This window comes from Mytilus galloprovincialis, chromosome 1 (assembly GCF_965363235.1).
Source record: "Mytilus galloprovincialis chromosome 1, xbMytGall1.hap1.1, whole genome shotgun sequence".
Lineage (NCBI taxonomy): Eukaryota > Metazoa > Mollusca > Bivalvia > Mytilida > Mytilidae > Mytilus > Mytilus galloprovincialis.
Window position 1 is genome coordinate 55,513,449 of NC_134838.1, and position 23,946 is coordinate 55,537,394.

Below are 23,946 nucleotides of genomic sequence, written 5' to 3' on the forward strand. Positions count from 1 at the left end.
TATTCACTATGTACTTGGTAACAGTTATTAATTAATTGAATAGAAAATATTATAACAAATATTATTGGATGCCGAATTGACGTCAAATAGGTGCCGATTTGACTAGATGCCAATTTAACCAGGTGCCGACTTGACTTGTACGTTTCAATTCCTCTGCGATTGTTTGCGGTATTTTCTTGAGAAAAACCTATTTTCCATCATCAAAGAGAAGAAGAAACTGCTTGAAAATGATTCTGGAACGCTGCTTGAAAATGATTCTGGAACGCTTCATGATTGTTAAAATAAAATAAGTTAAATTCACTCAAAAAACAATTTTAAAACTTGCGATGTTTAAACCGGAAGTTTCAAAAGCACGTGTAAAAAAAGAAATTAACCGGTGAGAGTGGAAATCCGTACATAACAGATATCACTATAGTACGACTTTGAAAGCAAAACAGTTCCATCCTTTTGTAAAACAGTCTTTAATATACCTATCACATTAATGTTTGAAGGGTCTTAAGCTTATTCAAACCATAAAAGTCGGTATGAAACACCAAAACGGAATGAACAATAACCGATTACGTTTTGTAGTTTACAATTCTAAACTGGTTCCCGTCAAACTACAACACTTTGTCCGAGTGTAGTGGAATACAAGCAGAAACCAGTTAGTTTGTAAACTGGTTCCTGGCTGATTACTACACAATGACCTCTCATGCATAATTAATGATAACACAAGCAGATTCCAGTTTGTATAGAAAATAGTAAATACGAAACCAAGCGCGGTAGGCAGAGAAATGTAATGAAGTTCAGGTCGCCAGTAATGGAACAATGACTGCGTCATTTTCCAAAAATCTAAATACTTGGTTAGATTCAGCATATTTAAGAACCCCATATATTTAATTTTTGTTGAAATCAAACAAAGTTTAATTTTGGACCCCAAACAACTTGAAAACTGGGCCCATAATAAAAAAATCTAAGTACATGTTTAGATTCAGCATATAAAAAAACCCCAAGAATTCAATTTTTGTTAAAATCAAACTAAAGTTTAATTTTGGACCGTTTGGACCTTAATGTAGACCAATTTGAAAACAGAACCAAAAATTAAGAAACTAAATACACGGTTAGATTTGGCATATCAAAATACCCCAATAATTCATTTTTTGATGAAATCAAACAAAGTTTAATTTTGAACCCTTTTGGCCCCTTATTCCTAAACTGTTGGGAGCAAAACTCCCAAAATCAATCTCCACCTTCCATTTGTGGTCATAAACATCATAGTTTGATGCCTGGAATTATTGTAAGGTAACATGTATGTATGACAGAGTTCGGCTGACCTTATTCTCATTCGACAAAAAGTTTCATATTGTGACTTGCTGCTGATATTTTACAATCTCAACATGCAGATGACCTGAACGGACACATAGACCAGAAAACATAATGCCCCTCTACTATCGTAGCTGGGGCATAAAAATAAATGTGGCCAATGTGCCAATATACTGCACATATACGATTATTCAAATTCCATACAATTGAATTTATTCAAATATTGCACAAATATATCTATAACAATTCAGGTATTCGCTGTTTAGCTAAAAAAAAAAACAACCTGATATTCTTTATACATTATTTACAGGTAGTGTAAGGGTGGTAAATACGAACATACCCAACATTGTATGTTAAATGTTTTTGAATTACTTCCCTTACACTGCTTTTAAATTGTCAGAAAAGCCTAGTTTCCCCCTTTTTTGCCCCTAATTCCAAAACTTTTTGAGCCATAACCCCCCAAAGTCAGTACTAAATATCCCTTCATTGTATGGAAACTTGTGGTATAATTTCAGAGAGATTCGTACACTTAAACACAAGTTTTTGTTTGAAAACTACAAAAATGCTTATTTTGGGCCCCCTTTTTGGCCCCTAATTCCTAAACTATTGGGACCATAACCCCCAAAAATCAATAGTAACTAATCCTTCATGGTATGGAAACTTGTGGTATAATTTCAGAGAGATTCATACACTTAAACACAAGTTATTGTTTGAAAACTACAAACATGCTTATATTGGGACCCCCTTTTGGCCCCTAATTCCAAAGCTATTGGGACCATAACCCACAAAATCAATCCCAACCTTCCTTTAGTAGTAATGAACCTTTTGGTAAAATTTTATGAAGATCCATTCACTAAATCTAAAGTTATTGTCTGGAAACAGAATGTGTCTTCGGACGATGATGACGATGACGACATGATAGTATTATACGACTTTTTGCTGTCGTATAAAAACCTTGATGTAGATAATTTGTATAAATCGTGTTTTGTGTCTCAAAAAAAGGTCATGAAGAAGAAACGATTAATTTGCTTCAAATGACAATGTCCTGTCCGGTACGCTTTAATCTAATGTTTTGAAGACTTAATAAAAATAATAAGTCAAGGATTACGCATGTGTGATACTTTTCAGTTCCTCCTTTACAACAAGAGAAGTCCTTTTTTTAAATACTAGATTGGAATCATATCCACACAATTCATCTTCTTTTCTCTTGTAGATTATTTTTCATTTTTCGTCTGATTTTTCATTCTGTTCCCATTTCATCATTTCAAAATATCTGAAATACATGACAAAAAAATTCATAAAGAACCAGTCTGGTGTAAAAATATATTTGAAGTTCAAGGTTACATTTTAATAATTGTATTTAGCTTATAAATAAACTCATCATATATACCCAGGAGCGAAATTTAGAACGTCAAACCAGCGTTATGCCTTAAGTAGACTCATCAGCGCCGGATAATTATTGTCAAACCGAAGTGCTGAGTAATGGCCTCGTGTAACCTTTGGAGAGGAAACATCCAAAGCAGTGGCACCGACCCAGTGGTTGTAAATAAACTCATCATAAACACCAATGTTGTACGGTAGAAATGCATTCGTCTAAAGATCATGTTATGTATAATAAAACCAGAGAAAGGTTCGGCACACACTAAAACCGGGTAATTCATTGGTACTAATATTAAAACCTAGTATGCAGGGTAAGTAAAGTAGTTCGTAAAGTCAAATGCAAAATCAGGATGAACAATTTTAGTACCTGGCTCTAGTATGGGTGCATAACATGACAGTTATAGTAGTTCAAATACGTGTACAAAAGAACAAAGTCTTACACTTACAGTCTATATATGTTCATGAAGTACCAGGTTATGATTGATAATGAATAAATAATGGAATGTTCAAGCTTCAGCAACCAATCACGAATCTAAAGTACCAAATCAAAATATAAAATGCATTTACATGTGGTATTGTCATGAACATAACACAGAGTCAAACTAAAATATAGATAGGACATACATCAATAGTATTGAAAAATAGATACGTAAGATGTATTTAAGGTACACTTAATTAAAGGCTATACTGTAGTTTAATAAAGTATAAAGCTTAAAATATTAGACAGACCATAAGTAAATATGGAACAAGAGAACTCAAATCTTAGGTCTAATTTCTGAGCACAGACACATACGGTGCTAGACTATAAAGTATCAGAACTCGAGAAGTATCGGCTAATGGCTATATGTTCAAAATGAAGCACGAAAAATACTCTTACATAAACAAACATAGATTATAATGTAAAGTAACTTGACTGTAAATTAAGTTCCCAAATTGTCAGTTTTCAAAGCTATATATAGTACATCACAGCAGTTTGAAAATATAACCATGTATACAACCAGATGCTCCGCAGGGCGCAGCTTTATACGACCGCAGAGGTTGAACCCTGAACGGTTGGGGCAAGTATGGACACAACATTCAAGCTGGATTCATCTCTAAATTTTGATTGTGATTAAATAGTTGACACAGCATAGGTTTCTGACACAGAATGAATGTGGTCAAATGAACTTAAAATATTTTTTTTGCCTTTGAGCAATTCACTATGCTGTTGAATATTAATCCTCTCAAAAAATGTTTGAACAAATTTTATTTTTATTTATGAAATCTGAAATGAGAAAAATTTAACCCCCCCAATTTTTTTTATCACATCCCCCTTTCCCTTTTTCCAAAACTGATCTCAATTCAAATTTCTAATGGAGTTTGCAACAATAACTACTCATTGAAATACATCATAAAATATCAAAATGTAAAATAAAGTGCTTGTTATCACTGAATGGTAAAGATTGTTTTAATTTATCAGTTGGTAGTTAAAGTGAATATACATTGTATATTGTATAAAACAATGATTTAAGTTGATTCAACTACTATTTTGGACAGAGAAAGATAACTCCAATTGACAATTTCTTGTTATTGCACAATATTGTGCAATTAGATATTTCTTGCTATTGTGCAATACTGTGCAATTGGAGATTTCTTGCTGTTGTGCAATACTGACAGTGTTTTCCTTTTTTCACTAAGGTAAGGTCGGTGTTTAAAAAAATCACTTGCAACCGGGTGGTTTTTTTTTTAAATGTCCAACCTTTTTTAATTTACTGTGGGTGCACGGTGGGGGTCACAGAAATAAAGATTAGTATAATATTCACATTTAATGGAGTCTGTGCAATTGAAAATTTCTTGCTATTGCACAATACTTAATATAATAATTTTGGATCCTGATTTGAACCAACTTGAAAACTGGGCCCATAATCAAAAATCTAAGTACATGTTTAGATTCAGCATATCAAAAAAGCCCAAGAATTCAATTTTTATTAAAATCAAACTTAGTTTAATTTTGGACCCTTTGGACTTTAATGTAGACCTATTTGAAAACGGGACCAAAAATTAAGAATATACATACACAGTTAGATTTGGCATATCAAAGAACCCCAATTATTCAATTTTGATCAAATCAAACAAAGTTTAATTTTGGACCCCGATTTGGACCAACTTGAAAACTGGGCCAATAATCAAAAATCTAAGTACATTTTTAGATTCAGCATATCAAAGAACCCCAAGGATTCAAAAATTTTGTTAAAATCAAACTAAGTTTAATTTTGGACTCTTTGGACCTTAATGTAGACCAATTTGAAAACGGGACCAAAAATTAAGAATCTACATACACAGTTAGATTCGGCATATCAAAGAACCCCAATTATTCAATTTTTGATCAAATCAAACAAAGTTCAATTTTGGCCCCTTTGGGCCCCTTATTCCTAAACTGTTGGGACCAAAACTCTCAAAATCAAACCCAACCTTCCTTTTATGGTCATAAACCTTGTGTTTAAATTTCATAGATTTCTATTTACTTATACTTAAGTTATGGTGCGAAAACCAATAATAATGCTTATTTGGGCCCCTTTTTGGCCCCTAATTCCTAAAACGTTGGATCTAAAACTCCCAAAATCAATCCCAACCTTCCTTTTGTGGTCATAAACCTTGTGTCAAAATTTCATAGATTTCTATTTACTTAAACTAAAGTTATAGTGCGAAAACCAAGAAAATGCTTATTTGGGCCCTTTTTGGCCCCTAATCCCTAAACTGTTTGAACTAAAACTGCCAAAATCAATCCTAACCTTCCTTTTGTGGTCATAAACCTTGTGTCAAAATTTCATAGATTTCTATTTACTTAAACTAAAGTTATAGTGCGAAAACCAAGAAAATGCTTATTTGGGCCCTTTTTGGCCCCTAATTCCTAAAATTTTGGGACCAAAACTCCCATAATCAATCCCAACCTTCCTTTTGTGGTTATAAACCTTGTGTTAAAATTTCATAGATTTCTATTCACTTATACTTAAGTTATGGTGCGAAAACCAATAATAATGCTTATTTGGGCCCCTTTTTGGCCCCTAATTCCTAAAACGTTGGATCTAAAACTCCCAAAATCAATCCCAACCTTCCTTTTGTGGTCATAAACCTTGTGTCAAAATTTCATAGATTTCTATTTACTTAAACTAAAGTTATAGTGCGAAAACCAAGAAAATGCTTATTTGGGCCCTTTTTGGCCCCTAATTCCTAAACTGTTTGAACTAATACTGCCAAAATCAATCCCAACCTTCCTTTTGTGGTCATAAACCTTGTGTCAAAATTTCATAGATTTCTATTTACTTAAACTAAAGTTATAGTGCGAAAACCAAGAAAATGCTTATTTGGGCCCTTTTTGGCCCCTAATTCCTAAAATTTTGGGACCAAAACTCCCAAAATCAATCCCAACCTTCCTTTTGTGGTTATAAATCTTGTGTTAAAATTTCATAGATTTCTATTCACTTCTACTAAAGTTAGAGTGCGAAAACTGAAAGTATTCGGACGACGACAACGCAAGACAACGCAGGACGACGACGCCAACGTGATAGCAATATACGACGAAAAATTAAAATTTTTGCGGTCGTATAAAAATGAATTGGGTGTGAAAAATAATAAAAGACATCAAATTTAATTGTTTATTATGAAAAATTTGAACACGTCAAACACTTCAAAAAATGCATTATAATATTCATTCTCTTATACATTTTTTTTTATATATGTGCATTAAAACAGTTCACTTATAGAACAATATTTACATTCTATAACAACACATTTTCAAAGTCAAAATATGACAGTAAAAACAGTATATATAAAAAGCAACACAGCGATTATATTATGATATGATTATTGTTTCCATAACTTGACCTTCAAAATTTCTTGAAGTTAATTTGTAAAGACTTGTCGAGAAGAATATTTTACAGTTTTTTCCAACACAAAGAGTCTAGATTCTATATATAATTTATTTTCTCTTGAGCATTTAACAACTATCTGTCAAAGTAATTTTCATTTTTGTTTCATTTCTATTCATGGTATACTGAGTTATACCATAGTATCTCTGTTTTAAACTTTATTCATATCAGTTCTGGTGCATTTGCTTTAATGCAAGATTCAAGAGTTTACCTTGATTGGTTGGCTTGGTCACAGCACACATTTTTTAAACAAGATACCCTAATAATGATTGTAGCTAAGTTTGGATAAATTTGACCCAATAGTTTCAGAGGAGAAGATTTTTGTAAAAGATTACAAAAATTTATGAAAAATGGTTAAAAATTGACTATAAAGGGCAATAACTCCTAAAGGGGTCAACTGACCATTTCGGTCATGTTGACTTATTTGTTAATTTTACTTTGCTGAACATTATTGCTGTTTACAGTTTATCTCTATCTATAATAATATTTAAGATAATAACCAAAAACAGTAAAATTTCCTTAAAATTACCAATTTAGGGGCAGCAACCCAACAACTGTTATCTGATACATCGGAAAATTTCAGGGCAAATAGATCTTGACCTGATAACCAATTTTACCAAATGTCAGATTTGCTCTAAATGCTTTGGTTTTTGTTTTATAAGCCAAAAACTGCATTTTACCCCTATGTTCTATTTTTAGCCATGGCGGCCATCTTGGTTGGTTGGCCAGGTCACGCCACACATTTTTTAAACAAGTTACCCCAATGATGATTGTGGCCAAGTTTAGTTTAATTTGGCCCAGTAGTTTCAGAGGAGAAGATTTTTGTAAAAGTTAACGACGACGGACGACGACAGACGGCGGACGCCAAGTGATGAGAAAAGCTCACTTGGCCCTTTAGGCCAGGTGAGCTAAAAAAGGGACTGTAACTTGTTTTTCATATAAACCAACAGATTTTACAATGATACTTGTAATATTACAAACATCATAATATAAAATTGAGAAAGGAAATGGGGAATGTGTCAAAGCGACAACAACCGGACCATAGAGCAGACAACAGCCGAAGGCCACCAATGGGTCTTTAATGTAGCGAGAAACTCCCGCACCCGTAGGTGTCAATCAGCTGGCCCCTTGAAATATGTATACCAGTACAGGCATACTGGACGTCATAATAAACTCCGAATTATACACAAGAAACTAAAATTAAAAATCATACAAGACTAACAAAGTCCAGAGGCTCCTGACTTGGGACAGGCGCAATATGCGGCGGGGTTAAACATGTTTATGAGGACTCAACGCCCTCCCCCCCCCCCCTATACCTCTAGCCAATGTAGAAAAGTAAACGCATAACAATACGCACATTAAAATTCAGTTCAAGAGAAGTCGGAGTCCGATGTCAGAAGATGTAGCAAAAGAAAATAAATAAAATGACAATAATACATAAATAACAACAGACTACTAGCAGTTAACTGACATGCCAGCTCCCTACCTCAATTAAACTGATTGAAAGATTATGTCTTCATCATATGAATATCAGGCACAATCCTTCCCGTTAGGGTTTAAGTATCATACTATCATAAAATATATGAGAAGAACATAACCCGTGTCATGCCAACAACTGTTTTGTTTTTAAATAAATGTGTTTAGTTCCGATGCAAAGACCCTATAAGTGAATCAATATTAAAGCCAAAATATGCAATCGTTAATGACCTGAAAACAGTATCGTTACTTTAACCCTTCTTAATAAGTCTGTTTAAAGGTTTTGTAAGCTTTTGAGGTAAATACTGACATTTTTGTGCTTTGTAAAGAATATTACCATAAAATATTGGATATGAAATACCTGAACGTATAAGATGTCTGCATGTTGAGTTATATTTACGAATTATTTCCTTATACCGATGATAAAATTTATTAAATGTTTTTACTAGTTTGTGATATCGAAAACCCTGGTGTAATTAATAATTTTTCAGTAATACATAAATTTCTCTCGCATAAGATGGTACCAATGGAACGTCACCATCTAAAAATGGATAATTAACGATAGGAAATGAAAAATCATCTCTTTTATCATAAATTTTTGTATTAAACTTCCCGTTAATGAAATAGATATTAAGATCGAGGAAAGGGCAGTGGCCATTGTTAGTATTAGCTTTATTTAAAGTAAGTTCAACAGGATACATTTCTTTAGTATACATACTGAAGTCGTCATTATTGAGAGCCAATATATCATCCAAATATCTAAAAGTATTGTTAATTTTTTGTATCAAATGTTGTTTCGATGGGTCTTTGCTAATTTTAGTCATAAATTGTAACTCATAACAACACAAAACAGGTTTAGTTACTGTATTACACATTTGATTGACAATTTTTAAATAAGATTTATAAAATGTATATAAATTGAAGATACCGTGTACTTACTTTTTAACCTCATTATCCAACCAGTCCTTATGTAAAAGCTTCGTCAACCATGATTCCGGTAAAGCAGACATACCTAGTTTACATCCCAGTAAAGCACCTCCGACACAGGCATTCGAATCGGCATCTCCTCCCTAATTAGAAGATTAAAAAAGTACTTTATTCAAAAACACGGGATAAAAAGACAACCAATAACAAGAATGTGTCCATAGTACACGGATGCCCCACTCGCACTATCATTTTCTATGTTCAGTGAACCGTGAAATTGGGGTCAAAATTATAATTTGGAATTATAATTAGAAAGATCATATCATAGGGAACATGTGTACTAAGTTTCAAGTTGATGTAACTTTAACTTCATCAAAAACTACCTTGACCAAAAACTTTAACCTGAACTTCACACTATCATTTTCTATTTTCAGTGGACCATGAAATTGGGGTCAAAACTATAATTTGGCATTAAAATTAGAAAGATCATATCATGGGGAACATGTGTACTAAGTTTCAAGTTGATTGGACTTCAACTTCTTCAAAAACTACCTTGACCAAAAACTTTAACCTGAAGCGAACAGACGGACGGACGAACAGAGGCACAGACCAAAAAACATAATGTCCCTCTACTATCGTAGGTGGGGCATAAAAAGAGCAACCAGGTGCTCCACAGGGCGCAGCTTTATACGACCACAGTGGTCGAACCATGAACAGTTTGGGCAAATTTGGTCACAATATTCAAGCTTGATACTGTCTGAATTTGGATTGTGATCAAATTTTTGACATAATATAGGTTTTTGTCACAAAATTAATGTGGTCAAAGATCTAACAAATTTATTGCACAATACTGTGCAATTGAAGATTTCTTCTTGAAACTTTTCAAAATTCGAAATTTGAAAAATTTTGAAAAAAAGGAATCCCTTTAAAAAATGGTCAACAAAAAATCCCCCCCAACTTTTTGAACCTTGAAGTACAATTTCAGAGAGATCCATACACCTAAACACTAGTTATTGTCATGCTTGTTTGGAAACTAGAAACATGTTTCTTTTTGGCCCCTAATTCCTACATATTTTGGACAATTAATCCAAAACTTAATCCCAGCCTCCCCTTTGTTATATGGTACATTCTGGTACAATTTCAGAGAGATCCATATAGTACAATTTGGTTGGTTTGCCGGGTCATCGCACACATTTTTTAATCAAGAAACCCTAATAATGAGTATGGCTAAGTTTGAATAAATTTGGCCCAGTAGTTTTTGAGGAGAAGATTTTTGTAGAAGATTACAAAAATTTACGAAAAATTGGTAAAAAATGACTTTAAAGGGCAATAACTCCTTAAGGGGTCAATTGACCAATTCAGGGGCAGCAACCAACAAACAAATTTCAGGGCAGATAGATCTTGACTTGCAAAACAATTTATCCCCATGTCTGAATTGCTCTTAATGCTTTGGTTTCAGAGTTATAAGCCAAAATCTACATTATACCCCTATGTTCTATTTTTAGCCATGGCGGGCATCTTGGTTGGTTGGCCGGGTCACCGGACACATTTTTCAAACTAGATACCCCAATGATGATTGTGGCCAAGTTTGGTTTAATTTGGCCATGTAGTTTCAGAGGAGAAGATTTTTGTAAAAGTTAACAGACGACAACGGACGACGGACGCCAAGTGATGGGAAAAGCTCACTTGGCCCTTTGGGCCAGGTGAGCTAAAAAAAAAAAAAGGAATTTGTGTTTGAATTTGCCCCATATCTTTATTATGGTAAGACCTAAATGGGACATTTAATTACCATTAGCGTATCAATATACCATTCTTTTTAATGTCTTCTAATTTTAAGACAGGTAAGTTACGACTTACAAAATTAATTTCAATGTCATCTCCTCAGTGGGTCATAATATTGTATAATTTCAACTGTTACTAAACGTAAATATCTGAACTTGTACCTGCATCATAATTTTGGTAATTGTCTTCCGGAAATCATCTTGCTTTAATGCCCAAAATCCTGCACCCATGGATTTATATGTGTAGCCAATTTTATCGGCTTCATCTAATTTCAAATTTTTTATATTGTCACATTTCAAATAAAACATTAGGTCTTTCTTTTCTTTATCCGTTTCTAAACACGTTGATGCATATTCATAAGCATCTCGTATTATATCTTTCACTCTGAATTTGCCTTTTTTGTCCTTGTGCTTTCCTTGTAACATGGTCGCTATGACAACAGATACTGCTACTGTTGAAGCCTGGCATCTAGAAAACGAAAAAAAAAATAGGTATAAGCCAGTTATGCACACACTTCTTCTCCATAGTCTTCAATTGCTTCAAATTATATATCACAAAACATCTTAAAGGTTCATTTTTGAAAGTTATATTGAAAATTACATGATAGTTTGTTTTTGTGGTTTCATCCAAACTTTTGTAAAAATATTTACTTTATCTTTATTTTGCTTCAGCATTGTAACAGACGGTGAGAACATATTTGTTTGATTCGAAATATATATATATGCTAAAGCAAATTTACAGATCTAACATTGTTGGGTTGATGTTTAGACGAGTTGTATATATATATATACATCTCCATGCCTTATATATCATGTACTGTAGTACGACGCTAGATTAAAACTGACGAGGAAAGGTAACACACGGCCACTGAAAGCTTTATTATAGTAGAGCCCAGGTGGTCGTGTGGTCTAGCGGGACGGCTGCAGTGCAGGCGATTTGGTGTCAAGATATCACAGTAGCATGGGTTCGAATCCCGGCGAAAGCAAATTTACAGATCTAAGGGACGACATCAAAAGTTCAATGAAGGATAAAAAACTTAATTCAAATAGTTTTTTCACTGACCCCCCTACCCCCCTATTAACTTAATTTGGGAAAAATTGATTGACCCATATGGATATATGTAAAAATCAATGTCGGATAACAAAATCTTGCAGCAGTTCAACCCCACCCCCAAACTATTTGAATTAAGTTTTTTATCTTACATTGATCTTTTGATGTCGTCCCTAACATTGTTGGGTTGATGTTTAGACGAGTTGTATATATATATACATATATATAAATCATCGTGAAACTTTTTCTGAACAAAAATCGGTTCAGATTGGTTCCAGCATAATAAAGCTAAAATTCCATTCGCCAGAATGATATATAGTAAAAATTAGTTGAAAACACCAAACCAAAGCCTGCTATGTCTAATGAACAACTATATTTAAAAGTTTTAAAATATCATTAAAGGATCTTGATAGATATGTACCTAGATTGAGTTTTGTCGGCAATAAATCATTCTGCATACTTATTATAAACACATTTACCTTGGATCGTGATGTGTTGTTTTTGCAAAGTCCCTTGCATTTTTTGTTACATCGTCTAAACTCCAGTACATGTGAATACCAACAATGGAGGTCCTCATTACAGCACCATTGGGAGCAATATTTCTGTTATTTTCATCCCAAACATACCGAGCTACCTAAAATGTAAGTTAAGTGTTATGCCTGTGGTTTGATAGACTCAGAACCAAGTATTTCATACCTTACAGTGTTGTTATTCAGGTAGTAAGCATTCAAGAACTGGAATCAAGTACGAAGATGTAGCACATCGAAATGAAGTACGAAATTAAAGGGCATTGAATCAAGCATGAAGTTTAAAAGTTTTTGAATCGTGAACGAATTTGGAAAGCATTAAGGGTGAAACAAAATGATATTTGCACAATGAAGAGTCTTTGAGATAGAATTACTTTTGTTCGTTTTGATTTTAAGATTGTTTATATATAAAAAATGAAAAAAAAAAGTTCTGATAGTAGATATAGACTAGAAATTACTTTATCTTCCAATTTGTTTTTAATCTGTTAAAGCATGGAAGTATTATATTGACAATATACTGATACTAAAGTAAGCCAGTTGAAGAATAAATAAATTATATTAAGGTAGCACAATACAAAGATTTTATAATTCCAATTCTCCAGTTTTAAAATGCTGTAACTTTCTTTATAATGCTTGAAAATTTGGTATTCATGGATAGCTAACAGATTACTCTTTCAGATTAATGCAATTTTAGTATTATACAACAATTATGTAATCAATTATAATGTTAATTGTGTCCACCAAATTTTACAAGAAATTTCCACTTTCAATTGAAATTAGATTCCTTATGGATACCCCGAGAGGGTTGATTTTATTATATGTTGTTCCTAGAGCCATTATCTACAACAGGGTGTCTCAGATTTCAGATAGAATGCATAGATCAAGTTTTACAACTAATCAAACATTTTCTACTTTTATGTGGTAAGGAGGTTTACACTAATTACCGATTTATGAGTGAATGGAATATGTGAGCAATAATTTGAGACACCCTTTTGTAGCTCCTGCTGTGTTGATTAAGATTTCGTTAAAATGTCCTGTATAGTTAAAGAGATGATAGAGCTAAATTCATGCAAGTGAACTAACCAAGATTTTGCCATTAATTGCAGAATAATTGATTACATAATGACTGCATAATAAAAATATTGCAATCGTTTAAAAGATTAATCTTTTATTTATCTATTGATACCTCTTTTAATGTATATGCGGTCTTACAGTACTGCAACTGACATCGAAAAAGACGCTTAGTTAACGAGTTTAATGGTCCGGAATAACACACGGCTGCAATTTTTTTTAAATGATAGAATAATATCTATATTTTAATTTCCGTCGGGTCGTAAAAAGTTTCTATGGTCACATTTTTGTATTTTATCCCTTTAATGGGGGTACCCCTCAATTTACGGTTTTGGGTAGTTACCTTAAAATGCAAAAATATATTTTTTGGTTAAATTTCCCGCTATTTTCGTAAATATTTTCTATGCACATATCATCAAGGATCATCGGAATTATGAAGACATAAATATAATACCATCTCCAAGTAAAACTTTTAAACTTAAAGTTGGCTGTTTTTTAGATTCCAAACAATTTTGTCAAAAACTCAAAAATAAAAACATCATTTGTACCTTTTTTAATTACGGAAATTTCCTATCCGTCAATCAGCTCCACCATTTATTTTTTCATTCACAATCAATTTGATAGTTTCGATGTGATTATGTAGATTTTGTAGGAGAAGTTAATTTTTTTTGAGTGATTTGAATATATATAGTAGTTCTTTCGTGTTTTTTCTGTAAATAAGTTATATTTTTGTTAATAAAATTTTGACTTTATATAAAAGTTAACCAAATCCTTCGGATAAGAGGTTTTTCCGGATAATGACTATAGTTGACATTGTGTGAAAATACATTGTATGTCAATGTTTAACCTCAGAGCAATTAATATGCATGCAAGTGGTCGGGGGAAAAGTACTATTGAAGTTTCGCAGAGATTTGGTGTGTGACAAGGTGATGCTAAAACCAACTTCTCTTGATATTCTGCTTTCCGTGGGCGAATCATCAGTGATGTTATGAGTCTTGCACCAGAAGGCAAAATTGGTGCGTCTTTAAATTAGATTGATTGATTGATTGTTGGTTGCTTAAAGTCCAGTGGCAAATATTTCATGCATGTTCAGGACGAGAACAAGCTAACAATAAAAACAATAGGTAGGTTTTGTCATGATACCATTCTGGGATGATCGGGAAAATTTAGACTGCCACTGGAAAATGATGGGCTATTGGATTGGGACAGAAATTTTCCATTGCAACATGCCACCTACGGACCCCTCAAAGAGTTGATGCAAAGGTTTTTAACGTGCAAAGAACGTGACACTCCCTTTACACGAGGCATCGGATTTAACGTCCCCATTCTGACCGGACGTGACTGCGAACTTGATACATCCTGCACAGACAAACGGACGCCCAACTTCGTTTTACTGCCAGTCGGGGGAAGACCAGGTGACCATATTTCGTTTCCCTAGTCACCCTTTGGGAACTTTAAATTAGAAACAACAGAAATCCATAATGTGATCAAACTGATCGACATGTATCCTCACAACAGGTTTTTATACGATCTCGCGCTCAGTTTCTTCCTTGTAGTTTGGATATGAAAACAGGGTTTTTGTGTAAAAGAAAAACCTTTAAAAAAAAAACCAGAAAACTACGCAAAACTGAGTCCTCTAAACGTGTTGACAGTCTTTTAAGTTGTGCTTATTAATGTGAGTAATCATTTATCCATGCATAACCATGTACTTATTGAACCTGTGCAATTAAGTAAAACAGTCACTGAAAAATTAGAATTTGAACTTGCTGTCAGTTCATTGATAACGATTGTTAGTGATGTGATTTGTTCTTCCATAAGAAAAAGCCTTTCTCATGTAGCACATCCTCTATATATACCGATCAATTTTACCCAAGATTGTCTCTGATGCTTACCAAACTGCCAAACTCCAGAACTAACTAGATATTGTGACACCTTACAATTCAGACACAGTGGGGCCAAGGGATATAAATTATAGAGTTTAGCTCTGAACTCAATTTAGGGGATGCCATATCTGCTGCAGGAAAATTGAAGTCTATATTAAGATTTTCAGAATTACACAAAGGTGTGTCTGAAAATATCAAGGATACATTAAAAGAAGAATAATTACTTCATCCTGCCACCAGTGCTCTTATGAGCTATGTCCTCGTTTTGGTATTTTTATGGAAATGATGCCCGCATAGCTTGTTAATAGATATAGGAAGATGTGGTATGAGTGCCAATGATACAACACACCATCCAAGTCACAATTTATAAAAGTAAACCATTATAGGTCACGGTCCGGTCTTCAACACGGAGCCTAGGCTCAAAAGTTCATTTGATAGTTAATCGATGAAAAATAACACAAAGGCGCTTCTGAACCGTATATTGTCCCTAAAGATAACAAAAATTCGTAAATGTATGGCTATTACAAAAACAATCGTTTCTGTAGCAACATTCGCCCCATTACATTTGGGATTGGCAGTGCAGATACATCATGCATATGCATATGGGAATATGGGTCACGAACATTGATCAAACTTTGTACTCACATTTCTTTTGTGTTTCCTATGCAAAGGTAAGAATATATCTGACGAGTTTGACCAAATCATGACGGTATTTACGCTCCAGATAGTATTTGTACTAAAAAACTGTGTTTGCTTTGAACAAACTCTGTCCTGCGCCGAGCTTGTTCTTATAAAAAAAAGGGAAGTGTCTTGTAATGCTAATACGCGTACTGAATCCGCATATGATGACTAAGAGATTGATTCATGTCCCTATTTTATGAATACTTGAGCTATTGTGTGTCGCTTTTAAAATTTATATAAGGATCATGACTGATTTTGAATTACAACATTAGAAAATTGGCATTGCATTGTAAAATTTTTCATCCTTCCCTTAAAAAATTAATAAGTTAATATTTTTACCAGGATTATCCCACTAAAAAAAATGTTCATGCACCAAACTGACTTTGTTTTACACTCAATTTATTTTAAACCTCGCATTCGCCTCGGGTGACTATAGTATATTTTGTGTAATAACTGCTCTGTCCAGACTTTGCAAATACACAATATGTATTTATCTATAACTAGATACTAATTTTCACAAAATACACAACCTTTAAGATGCAAAATTAAAAACACTGTTTCGGCGCTTGAATTTTGTTTTTTTCAAAGATAGAAAAAATATTGAAATAATTTGATGAACTGGTGTTTTATACTTTAGAAAATAATTCTGTAATATACTATAGTGAAATACTATACACAATGTGAAAGTTTATGGATGTGAAAAGGTCAAGGCCACTTCTTCTTTTGCTATGTCTTAAATGGAAAAAAATCAGAAGGTTCCAAATCAACGCCATTTTGTAATGGCAGCTCTTCATATAAGTACTCAAATTTGTCATTTTAACATCGTTTATAGCATATGCTTATGATTGAATCGTTTTTGTAGCATTCTATTGAATAAATATCAGAATATTTCTCCTTTTTGTTCTTGTGGTTGAAATATTGATATTTTTAGGTCTGACCTTTGACCTCAATTTCACAAAATGGTGACCACTCTGGATTTTTACGACCCAACTTTTCTTATTGTACACGTTTTCCTCTTTCCAATGATATATAATTTAGGTGTGTGTTCTTCCGGACCATTAAAGTTTTAAAAAATGAACTCTGGTTGCAGTACTATTAAGAAAGAAGCAGCATTTTAAAAAATTGGAGATTGGAAGTTAAAAAAAATCTTTGTAATGGGCTAGTGTTTACCGTTTTTATTTATATTAGGATATTATGTTGGCTAATTATATATGACAGTATAAAAAAAACTATGCATATTTTCTACTGTTTTGCACTCTTTCATGGTATATTAAACTCTTTCAATGGCCACTTAGGTATTTGCTGCTTATGTTAAAGGTACAAAAATATGATATGAGTTATTTTATTTTAAAAAGATTTGGAACCAGATGCTCCGCAGGGGCGCAGATTTATACGACCTCAGAGGTCGAACCCTGAACAGTTGGGGCAAATATTAAATTAAATTATTGACACAGGATAGGTTTCTGACACAGAATGAATGTGGTCTAATGGGATGAAATCAAACAAAGTTTAATTTTGGACCCTTTGGACCTCATGTGGACCAATTTAAAAACGGGGACCAAATTCCAAAAACTTAATACAAGGTTAGATTCAGCACATTTAAGAACCCCAAGAATTCAAGAATAAAACCCCATTGAAATTTGTCAAGAAATAAGCAATTTATACAAAGTATTAGAAATGTATTTTTTTTGGCCCCGTTTTGGTCCCTAATTCCGAAACAGTTTGGGCCATAATCTCAAAAATCAATCCCAACCTTCCTTGTGGTACAATTTCAGAAAGATCCGTACACTTACACACAAGTTATTGTCTGGAAATTAGAAAACTACTTATTTTTACCCCTTTTGGATCCCTTGTTCCTAAATTGTTGGGACCAAAAACCCCACAAATCAGTCCCAAGTTTTAAAATCTTATAAACCTTGTGTTATAATTTTATTGATTTCTATTTACTTATGGTAGATCATAAGTAAATGTTTTTTGAGACAGAATTTTCTTATAATTTGACAAAATGAAGATTTTCCTATGTTTTTTCAAAAATATAATAAAAAGTATGGGTTATCGTGCTATTTTTCAAGCTATGAGTCGTTGAAAATTGCCTAAATTTGGTGAGTTTGTTCATGAAAAAACACATAACAGTGCATAAAAAAAATTCTATGAGATAGAATTTTGAAATAAATTGAAAGAAGATAGGTTTTATAATATGTTTTAAGAAAATAAAAAGAAAACATGGTGTCATTGAACTTGTTTTCTTGCCACAAGTGAAAATAAAAAATTTCCCTATTAGCCCAGTATAAATTTTGTGCTAAGAGTTATCTCCCCTTAAATGGCTCATTTGAAAAAAATGATTTTAAAAACCAAAAAGGTTGATATTTGTTAAAATATTTTGAATAATACAATAAATTAGCAAGTTTTCTTTATATAAATAAACAGTCTAACCATTAAATTGCAAATCTGTTTCCAAATTTGCTGATTTGGGCAAATAACTAGACCGATTTTGTACTGTGATTGTACAATCCAAGATGGCGGTATACCATGAATCTACCTTATACTAAGGGTACTATAAACAGTTTCGTATAAAAAACTAGGGGTTATTCCCCAACTAAAAATAGACATGGAGGGAAGTCCCTTTTTATCAACATAATTGGTGAAAAAGTATCATGTTTTTTGTATTTGGTTGTAAACATATGTTAATTAACTTCAATTTAAACAGGTTAAATGATTAAAATAATTTAAAAAATTAGATTAAATATTCATGTTTTGAGGGGAGACAACACTGTAAACAGTCTGTTTTTTTGGCAGTGAAAATTCAAAACTTATTTGCAGCCACTGTAGCTCTTTTCGGAGCAGGCGAATGTACCCTGAAGCATGAATTTTTTGAAAGACCAGGTAAAAATCTATGAAATTCATACAACTTTGATAATGAAAAATGTGCAGGTATCATGTCTTCAGGGGTGTACACATGACCTGATTTCAGGTTTTTTAAGCTTAAATTAGGCAATGTTTTTCCCAGTTTCTCTGGATAAAACTTTTTTATACTATTAAAAGTACACTTTTTTTTTATTCCATTATAAACTAGAGAACATTCTGATTCCAGTGATATCTAGTTTTATACAAGTATCTTAATTAATCAGTCCACCACAAAGGGTCACTTATACATGGTCCCTCAAAATATGACGTCATAGAAAAAAACTGTTGATTGCACCCTAAAGTTTTTATCCGGAAATCATCCGTCTTCGGACGACACTGACGACGACGACGACGTGATAACAATGTACGACCAAATTTTTTTAAAGTTTTGCGGTCGTATAAAAACGAAAAAAAAAAAGAAAATGTATGAATTCCCTTTTACTTTTAATTGGTTTGGTACTTAGACAGGGTTAAATACCACGTGATATAAGTCTTACTTCGTGTGGATCCTTCAAGTAATCCGGATGGGACGTCACTTTGCTAGTTGTAGCACCTAAACCCAATCCAGCAAAATCACCCAACTCACTAAAACCCATCCGTATCCAGGTTCTCAATTTTTTAGCAAAGTCAACAGGATCTACCTGAAGATAGATAACTTTTTATAAAATATATTTGTATATATGGTATCCTACATTTCTGTTAAAACATATGTCTTTATAAATTTTGCCTGTTATTCTCTATTCTTTAATTTTAGCACCTCATTATTCTCTATTCCTTTTTAACCATATGTTTCTCTATTTTTATGTTTTGGACTACTTATTCTGCACTTTTTGTACATTATTCTCTATTCTGTAAAGCCCTTCAACTGTGACGCTCAGATATTAAAGTGATGTATTCAGACGTCTTCTGATCGTGAATCAAGTGTTGTGTGTAAACTCTAGACTTCGTTTTGGCTAAATTGGATTTCATTTTAATGTACATGGGAAAGCCTGTGATTAAGCACTACAAAATAATACGAACGATACCATCTTTTCTGAATCAAATGCATGTTTCAACAAGAAATGGCTCTCTATTCATTATGAGACCAAAATATTTAAAAATCAAAAAACTTTTAAAAAACCCAAACTTTCAAAACTGAACCGTCTGAAACATACCTTACCGCCACAGTCGACTAAAGATCTCATGATTAGGATCATTTGGTCACTGTCATCTGTCCAGTCGCCTTCTTTCCACCTTGACCTGTGTCCATCACAAACGATCTGCTTATGTAAATATTCTAATTCTTTGGCTACTGTCCCATAATACTGAAGAAAAATTTTTATAAATAACTAAATTAGGAAATTAAGTAAACAAATTAATTTACCACTTTCAAGTTCCTATATTCTTAGCAACAAATATACGTTCTTATTGCCTCAGATCAAATTGCAGTCGTTTTTTGAAGACATAACTGTATCAACCTATAGTTGTGTTTTTATTAGCTAATGTTGCCGTTTCACTAACGTTTTATTCATATTTTGGAATCTCTAATAAGATGATATATAAAATATCGAATATTTGGCGCTGACTTCTAAGTTATAATTCGAAATAAATTACCTTGTGAAGAATAAACACAAATAAAAACTGTTCTTTATACCATCATTCCTAACAATGCAATCATCATCATTTTAGCACCGATATAACTGTTTATTGACTGATTCTTGACCTTAGTAAGTCCCTTTTCATGGGGAATGCATAGTCAACACGACGGGTGCAACTTGTGGAGCGGGTCTGCTTATCCTGCAGGGGCACTACCAGTTTTCGGTGGGATTCGAGTTGCTCAGTCTTTAGTTTTTTAAGTTGTGTTTTATGTACTATCGTTTTTCTGTTCGTGTTCTGCTTTTTATTTTCGACTTTTGAGTTTGGATGTCCCTTTTGGTAAATATATTGCCTCTCTATGAGAGTTGTGAGTGTTATACGATAATTACATCTCACGTTGAAGGTATCACCAGCCGAGTAAAGAGGATACTAATATGATGCAGTCCTTTTCTATAAATTTACTGTTCATACAATATTAATAATTGCTCAAATTTGTTTTAAATGTTGCTCGTAACCACGGATTTTTTTTTATTTGGTCTCCTAACTGATTCGAGCACCACTTCTGAATCCTATTTAGCAAATACGTATGCACATCTGGTGTAGCGAATTACTATCGTGTTTAATATGTTTACCACGTTGCAGCATTTTGTAAAAAAAAGGTAACATCAACATCTATAACAATTTAGAAAATGTTGTCAGAAACAAGCTGAATGAATATGTTTATATTCGAACGTTAAGTAGATTTTTACAGAAATGGTTGGCTGGTATTGATGGCATTACTGATAAATTATTTTAAATTTAAATTTATCAACGACTATAGTATTTAGAACTATTGTGAATAACAGTAGAAAAATGTGTCCTTAGTCAAAGATTTCATACAATCCAAATTAAATAAATGGGAAATGCGTTTATGGTACACAGATGATTATAACGTTATAAAGGGCCAAACCTCAAGAACATTTAACAGTGACGCTACCTGAATTCGTACTTGATCTGAGTTTTGTGATAACAAGCATTGTGTATAAGTCCCATAACATCTGGTTGAGACAAACTTAAGTAAAAGAACCAAAATGAAAATGCCATTTGTAACAAGCATAGTTACCCCAATACAAGAAAAGTGATGCCACCAAAATTCAAACTTGATCCATGTTTTGTGGTAATTAGCACTAACTGTGTACGATTCATAACATTTATTTGAGCCAATTTTAAGTAACAGAATGGAAACGAATTTGAGACGTACGGACGTACAGGATAAAACTTTAAAATTCTGAGAGAATGTGCTGATCTATCGATGCGAACATTTTCTATATTTAAACTGTAATCATAAACGTCTACGACTTTTAATATTAAAATAAATAAAAAGCCAAACAAAAATATTCACCAGTTTTGCTTCTCTCTTTGATAAGAATTCCGTAAGTAGTCCAATTGCATCCCCAATACATTGTCCGTATATAGTAGCTATGATTCTGTCTATCGTTTCTGGTGATGGTTGGTTATTCTTGAAAAACAACAGCGAAAACATTTTTATACATGTTGTCATCGTGGATTTGTGTGCATATTCATGTTTGTGTGTATGACGTACTAAATAGGTAGGACTTGAAAGCCTTCATTAAAATCCTCGTTTTTGGTGGATTCTTGTTGTCAAGTTCAATCTTTAATTTTCTGTATACTGTTATGTGGACTTCTTCATGCTTATTTTTGTCCGCCTGTTCTCCCCAAAACTCTTATATTTAGGCGATACTTAATAGATTATCGTTGGTCACCCTAGGAGGTAACGAAGTTGATTTTCTCGCTTGAGCTGGTACGCAGTGGCAGATCAAAGAGGGGGTCCGGGGGTGGAACCCCCCCCTTTTTTGAAGACCAATGCATTTGAATGGAAACATGTAGTTGGAACCCTCCCCTTTGTCCTGGGTTAGGACCACTTCCCCCCCTTTTAAAATGGCTGGATCCGCCTCTGGTGCTGTACACGAAGCGAAATGATGTCTTTTTTAACGACGTCGATTAGAGACTCAATTTCAGATATAGAAAAGGGAACTTCGAATTATAGCAACTATTGTGTGATATTGGTTGTTTCAATTTTAAAGTTAAAATATTACTCCAATTACTTGTTGCTGAAGTTAAATTTCAGGACTCTCATTTATATAGAAAAGTCTTTCCGCCCCACGATGTTTTGTTTGTATGAAGTTCGGCAGGCGCGGATTCGGGGGGGGGGGGGGGGGGTCTGGGGGTTGTAACCCCCCTTTTTTTTGGACGATCAATGCATTTGAATGGGGACGCGTAGTTGGAACCCCCGCCCCTTTGTCCTAGGTTAGGAACCCCCCTTTTTAAAATGGCTGGATCCGCCCCTGTTTGCTATTTCACAAATGATATTGCTGAAGTAAATAATTTTTATACGAAATATTCACTGAATTTTGTATTCATTCATATTCAGCATGATCCTGTATATTTTTCATGCATGTGTATTTCATATGGATGCCTACGTAGGTAAAACATCGTCGAGATAGACCACAGGCTGTGGGATATAGACCCTCGAGATCTACATCTGTAACATTTGTTTACGCATAGATGTATCAACACATGATTGCATGACTACTTATTATAATACGATTTTTAGAATTCACTACATATTATTAAATGCAGTTTACTTTATTTCTATGAAGTCCGGGAAAATATGCATTATTATCTGAAAGATATCCTCTTAGAACCTCACACATTTTTGGCCCCACATTTTTGACGTTATGACGAGTGGACAGTATGATATCTACTCATATATATATATATTTCAATTGATTGGGAACATAAAAATGTTCGACTGCATGCAAATGTATCAGTATACAAATGTATCCACAAGAAAGCTTAAATGTAACATGTGTAATGATCTGTAATAATAACATGTAATTATTTTATATCACAAAATTCCGGAAGTCATCGATTATGTTCAGCATTTACAGTAAAATTATTTGTCAACATGTGTTTACAATAAAAAAAAACATTTTTACCATACTGTTAATTTGAAATACTTACAGAAGCTGCTTCTCCATCTCCACTATTCGCCATTATCAGATCGTACAAGGAATTTTGATTAAAAGTGACGTGTTTACATCATTTCATTTATATATATATAGGGAATAAGCAATATCTATAAATAGAATCTTACGCGTTGTATTTATATTCATATTCGGAAATGGGGGACTTGATGGGTAGTCCACATATCAAAAATTCATTCGTAATTGTTGCTTTTCTTTTTCTTTTTAAGGTCTTTCCTCTACGCGAGGAAAGACCTTATTGTTTTTCTAATGTTTTGGTTTTTTTCTTTTTTCTTTTTTTTCTTTCAACATTTTTTTTACATGGCCGCCTCTTGTTTCTTTTGAAGTTATGAAGTCCAAATATGGACCATCGATAGACCTCATCATGAAGTATTACCAGATGACATTGTTAAGGATATCATCATCCCCTTAAGAAGTTATCTCCCTTTTATGTTTT

General features: G+C 33.3%; 1 protein-coding gene across 2 annotated transcripts; it reads right to left on the reverse strand.

Annotated features, from left to right (window-relative positions):
* Positions 1–1,498: 1,498 nt before the first annotated feature.
* Positions 1,499–23,630, reverse strand: LOC143079092 (ADP-ribosyl-[dinitrogen reductase] glycohydrolase-like). 2 transcript variants are annotated; one of them, XR_012979333.1, is made up of 9 exons: positions 23,488–23,630; positions 21,845–21,961; positions 20,043–20,192; positions 19,386–19,529; positions 12,302–12,456; positions 10,934–11,240; positions 9,006–9,136; positions 3,129–3,214; positions 1,499–2,575 (listed from the first exon to the last, which is right to left on the reverse strand). XR_012979333.1 is itself a non-coding variant. In XM_076254270.1 (8 exons), exons 1-8 carry the CDS (start codon positions 23,518–23,520, stop codon positions 2,524–2,526), a joined length of 1,089 nt encoding a protein of 362 aa, XP_076110385.1. In that variant the 5' UTR covers positions 23,521–23,630; the 3' UTR covers positions 1,499–2,523. The 2 variants fall into 2 exon arrangements, 1 of the variants encoding a protein (XP_076110385.1); XM_076254270.1 differs by lacking the exon at positions 3,129–3,214.
* Positions 23,631–23,946: the final 316 nt, after the last annotated feature.

What these genes read in the sequence shown, in the direction of transcription:
- LOC143079092 (XM_076254270.1), bottom strand. Translation starts at nt 23,520, where the DNA reads ATGGCGAATAGTGGAGATGGAGAAGCAGCTTCT. An exon ending in GAGATGGAGAAGCAGCTTCT is followed by an intron (nt 21,962 to 23,487) that starts GTAAGTATTTCA and finishes TTGTTTTTCAAG; the next exon opens with AATAACCAACCATCACCAGA. An exon ending in ACAACACATCACGATCCAAG is followed by an intron (nt 11,241 to 12,301) that starts GTAAATGTGTTT and finishes TTCGTTTTCTAG; the next exon opens with ATGCCAGGCTTCAACAGTAG.